A 5,920-nucleotide genomic window follows, 5' to 3' on the forward strand; every position below is an offset into this window, starting at 1 on the left:
CATGTTACCTGACAGCAGTGCCTACAGTAGTCATAAAGTGCATGTTTACCTGACAGCAATGCCTACAGTAGTTATAAAGTGCATGTTTATCTGACAGCAGTGCCTACAGTAGTCATAAAGTGCATGTTTACCTGACAGTAGTCATAAAGTGCATGTTTACCTGACAGTAGTCATAAAGTGCATGTTTACCTGACAGCAGTGCCTACAGTAGTCATAAAGTGCATGTTTACCTGACAGCAATGCCTACTGTAGTCATAAAGTGCATGTTTATCTGACAGCAGTGCCTACTGTAGTCATAAAGCCCGCCGCTGGGTTTGAATGGTGGGTATTTTGTCGGTTCCACGTGGTTGCAAAGACTAATGCCACTTGATCTCTACCGAGGCTCCATTTAACCCCCAGTTGTTGCTCAGAGAGTTTCTTATTCCTTATTTTAGATAACACTTCTATCGGTTTTAGGACCTACATGTTAAATTTGTGGGAAAAAACTATCTTGTTCTCTCTTTCTGTGTTTTAAGTGAGTGGGTAGGCCTAATAATGCGAAAACTTAACCAATTCAAGACACAAAAACTGGAAATTAATTCTATATATAAACAAATCCATTACTGAAATACAGAAATCATTTGACTGGAATTCTATTCTTTATGTTTAATACCATTTATTCCAAGAAATTTATGAGACTAAAAATGAGATGCAGAAATATTGAGGAAAGAGTTCAACTAAACATGTTGGTATGTAAGTAAATTAAAGTTGCTTTCTTGATGCATAAAAAAACTGACTTTGTTCTTTCAGTGTTTAAAATCAGATTTGCTTTCTTATTGTTTACATTTAGCATTGATTGCCTATCAGTTGAAACCTGTTTTACGTTTAACCATTCATTGACTTTGATTATTTTAAACTATTGATTTTCTTAGTGAATATTTTGATCCATAATGTTTTTGGTTTATATGTTATGCTAGTTACTATTTTCTAAGAAATAAACCGAATATTAGTTTAAAGTGTCCAATCTGCCATCGCCAAGTCAAGATGTTTTCTTTTGAATAATATGAAACAAACAATCCTGACAGCAGTGCCTACTGTAGTCATAAAGTTCATGTTTATCTGACAGCAGTGCCTACAGTAGTCATAAAGTGCATGTTTACCTGACAGCAGTGCCTACAGTAGTCATAAAGTGCATGTTTACCTGTTTTACGTTTAACCATTCATTGACATTTGATTATTTTAAACTATTGATTTTCTTAGTGAATATTTTGATCCATAAAATGCCTCTTGGTTTGTGAGGTTCAATTTTCATAGCGCTTGTTTGCAAATAAGGCGTGTTACTCAACAGATGGACCGAGGGAGGGGCTACTTTTGTCGTGTTTTATGTAATCACGTTTTTGGGTCTAACGTGTTTCTTATGGACCCTTTAAAACAAATTAAGAGATGAAAATAACATTTAACAGTAGATAAAGTAAATAATATTTAGCTTTTTTCTTCCTACAAATGAAAATAACCCAGGATATATTTTTAAATAATTTGTTTTGGAACTTTATTGTAAGTACATATTGCCTTAATATGAACTGAATTCGTTGTTTGAAAATTCATATAATTCACAGTATCATCTGTTTTAACTTTTATTACGCATTACGAAAATCACCTGTAGTGTTATTCCTCATGCCCATACTTTTCTACAGTTTCATAAATTCTCTATTTGTCCAACGAAAAGTTAGAATTCAACACAACTTGATCTAGTATCTAAGTGATGCTTGATATTTGTATTTATAATAAGAAGTCAGATTACTCTAAGCACGAAACGAGTTTGATAGGAAGAAGTAAACATTGCAGAGTGCACCTAAATAAAAGAAGAGAACAAAGGAGTATCTCCATACTGATGACAAATGCGACCATAATATTTACAATAACGTTGTTATAGTCTTCCTGCTGTTGTAACAGTATTCTGTGATCCTAATGTTTTTTCTTCTATAATAACATGATGAAGTTACTGTCGCGAATAAATAACAAATATAATTTTGGAAATAATAAAAAATATCTGCTAATAGAAGATTATATGATTTTTTTTCTTTCTATAACAACGTCTGTTTGCTATCAATCGATTTTATTCCATACTTTATTTCAATCTACGGGTATAATGAGTGTTTCGTATCTTCAGTTGTGATAAGTAAATTAAACTTCGACCAGTTTTAATAAGCACAGGTAAGTTTAATGTGGTTGTATATCATACTTTTGTTCAACGTTTCTTATTAACTAATAATCTCAATGCTCACAGAACAAAAACATCAAAAATGCACACTTACCCTGGAAAGGGTAGCCTGTAATAAGGGGCCTGATATTTAAAGAACTTGATACCGCCATCCCAGTCCCGGGTTGCATTAGCCACTGTCGGCACGTCCCGGCGGCGGGAGCGTAATTCCACTCGGGAATAGACACGGTGAATTCTAAGAAAACCCTGTTGGAAAGAGGTTTAACGCTCTTATTTGTGTCTCACAGAACTGCTGGTTCGATGGAAAGGTACTTTTTATTTTAGCCTTTGTCCTCTGTCTTTAATTTCTTCCAGTGAGTATGCCTATCGCAAAGTCAGCTCCAAAAATCGTAATTTGAAATACCGAATTGTCAAGAATGGCAGTTAGTTACTGCTACTAAATAGGAAGAACATAAATGGTAAGAATTTAACACGCTGTATTACCATGAAGATTTAGTCGGACTTCACGCTATTCTAATACAGTCAATCAACTCTGGATCCACTCACAATGCGCACCCCACAGTGTTGATACGCTACTAAAATATCCCCGAGTCTCTAGCACGAGGCTGTTCTGTCGCGGATGAATGGATGCCTTGTGGTGGGCAGGGCCGTCGCCCTTCAACAGAAAAGTTAATTCTTATTGGCCAGGGTGTTATATGTCGCTCAACTCGATCATGCCCACATCGGCATATCTCTATATAGTAGCGTCTCAGCTTTAGCTGGTTATATCTCGTTATCAGCTTACGTTTAATATGGATCGGGCCCTTAAACGGCCAGAATTTGATATATCATGTCACTTACGAAAGAAGAAACCACGGAATTTACCAGTGCAAGTAGAAGTATTGCGGAGAAGTTTACTTTACTCTTGTCGTAATGATCGGTCTACGAGAAATAACCAGTTTGTTTGTGAGTTTCAATTTTCATAACGGTCGTTTGCAAATAAGGCGTGTTACTCAACAGATGGACCGAGGGAGGGGCTACTTTTGTCGTGTTTTATGTAGATAATTATTATCATTTTTTAAAAGTGAAATTAAAGGGTAATAAACAAATGATCGTCTGTTGTTTGGTATTTATAAAATATGTTTACTCTTCAGCCTATGTATTTTAATTACTGACACGAGGAATGTAATTCCTCAGTTTTTGTATATAAAACATCTTTTGTGTTCTTCTGACAGTTGTAATAACTACAGACCCCATTCTGCTGGCACACTGTAGTACATGATATAGTGTTTAATAAAATGTATATCCCACACCATAGGCTTAGTTAATAAATACCTATTTGTACTTACGAAATGATTAGGTTTATTGTATGTTATTAACTGGCATTATTATGGCATATGCATCACTTAGTCATTTCTTTAATATATTCGTTTCCTGGGCCTGGCATGGCTTGGTAGTTAGGGCGCTCGACTCGCAATCTGAAGGACGCGAGCTCGAATCCCCGTCCCAGGACATACTCATCTTATGTGATTGCCAATTGGGCCAGTCATTCGGATGTAAAAATTTTGGGCAAACAAATATACTAGCCGACCACAAACTAGTTAGGGTTAAGATCGTAACGAAAAAAAAAAAATCCTGTTTAGGAATAGCATCAAACTAATATTCTATATTATAGAAGTTCTCAAGTTGTGGTTGGTGAACCACTAGTAGTGTGAGAGCTTCCTTAATGTGGTTGGTAGTCTGAGAATTAGTTATGTTCATGTGGTTGGTAGTCTGAGAGTTCCCTTCATGTGGTTGGTAGTCTGAGAGTTCCCTTCCTGTGGTTAGTAGTCTGAGAGCTCTCTTCATGTGGTTGGTAGTCTGAGAGCTCCTTTCATGTGGTTTCATAATTACGGAAAGGAAGATCAAATCCGAAACTTGAGAACTTAAAAATCTAGCTATATAAATTGTAGAAAAAATATGCGGAAAAAGGTGTAAAATTCTACGTTATATGGATTTTGAGTTGATGTGGGAAAAGTATTTTTTACTTAGAAGTTTTTGCACACTGTAAAATAATGATCTGCTTGCTGGTTTTCCTATAAAAGAAGAAGAGCGCTTGTTGGGGCTTTCTTGAGACAGAACGTTAAGGTCAGAGTTGAAAAGAAATCACTTAGAATTTTGGATTCAGACAATTAGAGTGTACTCCGAACTTGCAGACAAATCAGTTCGTCTTCCGATACCATTTGCTACAATATATCTATTCGTTAGGTAATGAAGCTCAAATAGCAGAAAAACGAATACTAAACCTGACCAGAGGCTAGAGCTGACGAACATTACATGACTTTTCTAACAAAAAACAGCCGTACCCATCGTACTAAAATATAGAAAGGTAAGTCTGTGGTTAATATCAATATTGTAGTGACTTAAAAAACAAAAAAGTTTGGAACCACTGTTCTATAACATCAGAAATAGAAAAAGTTAACTAGTACATATAATCTGAAAATATGAAAGGACTTATATTACTCCTTTCTGTTGGTAGGAAAACAGAATGTTTCGATACAAAACACTTGATTGAAACCATTTCTTTCAACTGTTATCAAACTAGAGAGTTCAAACGTTTCGACAAAAATCAAATGTTTAAATGAATTATTTAACAACAATGTGTCATGTTTTCAGAATCCCAGTTTGAAACTTCTCTACAACTTTTTCCTGTCCCTTGAAAGTATCTTTGTGCAGGCAGCAACAGTATTTTGGGTTACAACAAAAAATGAAAATCTGTGACGAGGCGAGACTTTTCACTAACATCAACATGACACACTTTAGATAAATTCTCGATGCTTTCTGTTAACAAACTATCAGTTGAAGGTTAAAAAAAACTGTTATTTACTAAAAGAGATACATATGTCAATTTGCAAACATAAGTGAACGTATATTTGATTGTTTATGCTATTTTATTAACTATACCTGGTTTTGAGGAGTGTTTCATGCATTGTATACAATTACTTCGTTTAGTTAGCAATGAAAGTTTGGTATGTTTTCCCGTTTAAGAATATTTTTTTGCATATATATATTAATGTAATGATTCTCGAGCAACAGAAAAATTACAGTTCTTGTTTAAAATAGACTTTTTAAACATAATACAATTTGATTTTTACATTGTGTAAACTTACATTTGGAGTTCTAGATGATTTTTTTTGTAATAAGCAAGTGAACAGTTTGCAAAGTTTCACATGTAAGTTTTTGGTTATTGTTCCAGATTTTAAATGACTTCTTGCGATATTTAATAAACAGATACATGTGCATAGGTTTTCCAATTCTTTTGACTTAGCTCAAGATTAACTTATGATATATATATATTAAAACAATAAATATGTTCATTTTCTAGAATAAAGTTATAATAAATAAGTGATATTCACATGAACAAATGCACATATCAACAGATGCAGAAAACACATTGGCTAGCTACGTTATTTTGTCTAACATCGCAGTGACAATAGTCTAGACACAGTATGTAAGATATTTCACAAGGTGCCGCAAAGCATTGTGTTCTATTGTTGGCCATTCGTCAATAATCTTGTCTGCAATTGGTACACCGATGTCAGCAAAATATCATGGTGACCGATGTGGCAACTAAGTCCATAATGCTGAATCAGATTTAGGTGTTGGAGATGGGAAATGAATGAAGCCACTTTTATTCTATTCCAACCAATGTCAGATAATACGAGCATGGAAGATTTTTTCATTATCATCATAGAAAAGCCT

General features: G+C 34.5%; 1 protein-coding gene across 1 annotated transcript in view; it reads right to left on the minus strand.

The window, feature by feature from the left end:
- LOC106463045 (protein gooseberry-like) overlaps nt 1-2,352 on the minus strand; it is a 73,928-nt gene extending 71,576 nt beyond the window's left edge. The window contains exon 1 of the mRNA XM_013923016.1: nt 2,295-2,352. Within this exon, the coding sequence (XP_013778470.1) occupies nt 2,295-2,352 (58 nt within the window). The remainder of the gene's footprint in view (nt 1-2,294) is intronic.
- Between the last annotated feature and the right edge of the window lie 3,568 nt (nt 2,353-5,920).

The sequence above is a fragment of the Limulus polyphemus genome, unplaced genomic scaffold, assembly GCF_000517525.1.
Source record: "Limulus polyphemus unplaced genomic scaffold, Limulus_polyphemus-2.1.2 Scaffold1311, whole genome shotgun sequence".
NCBI classification, from domain to species: domain Eukaryota; kingdom Metazoa; phylum Arthropoda; class Merostomata; order Xiphosura; family Limulidae; genus Limulus; species Limulus polyphemus.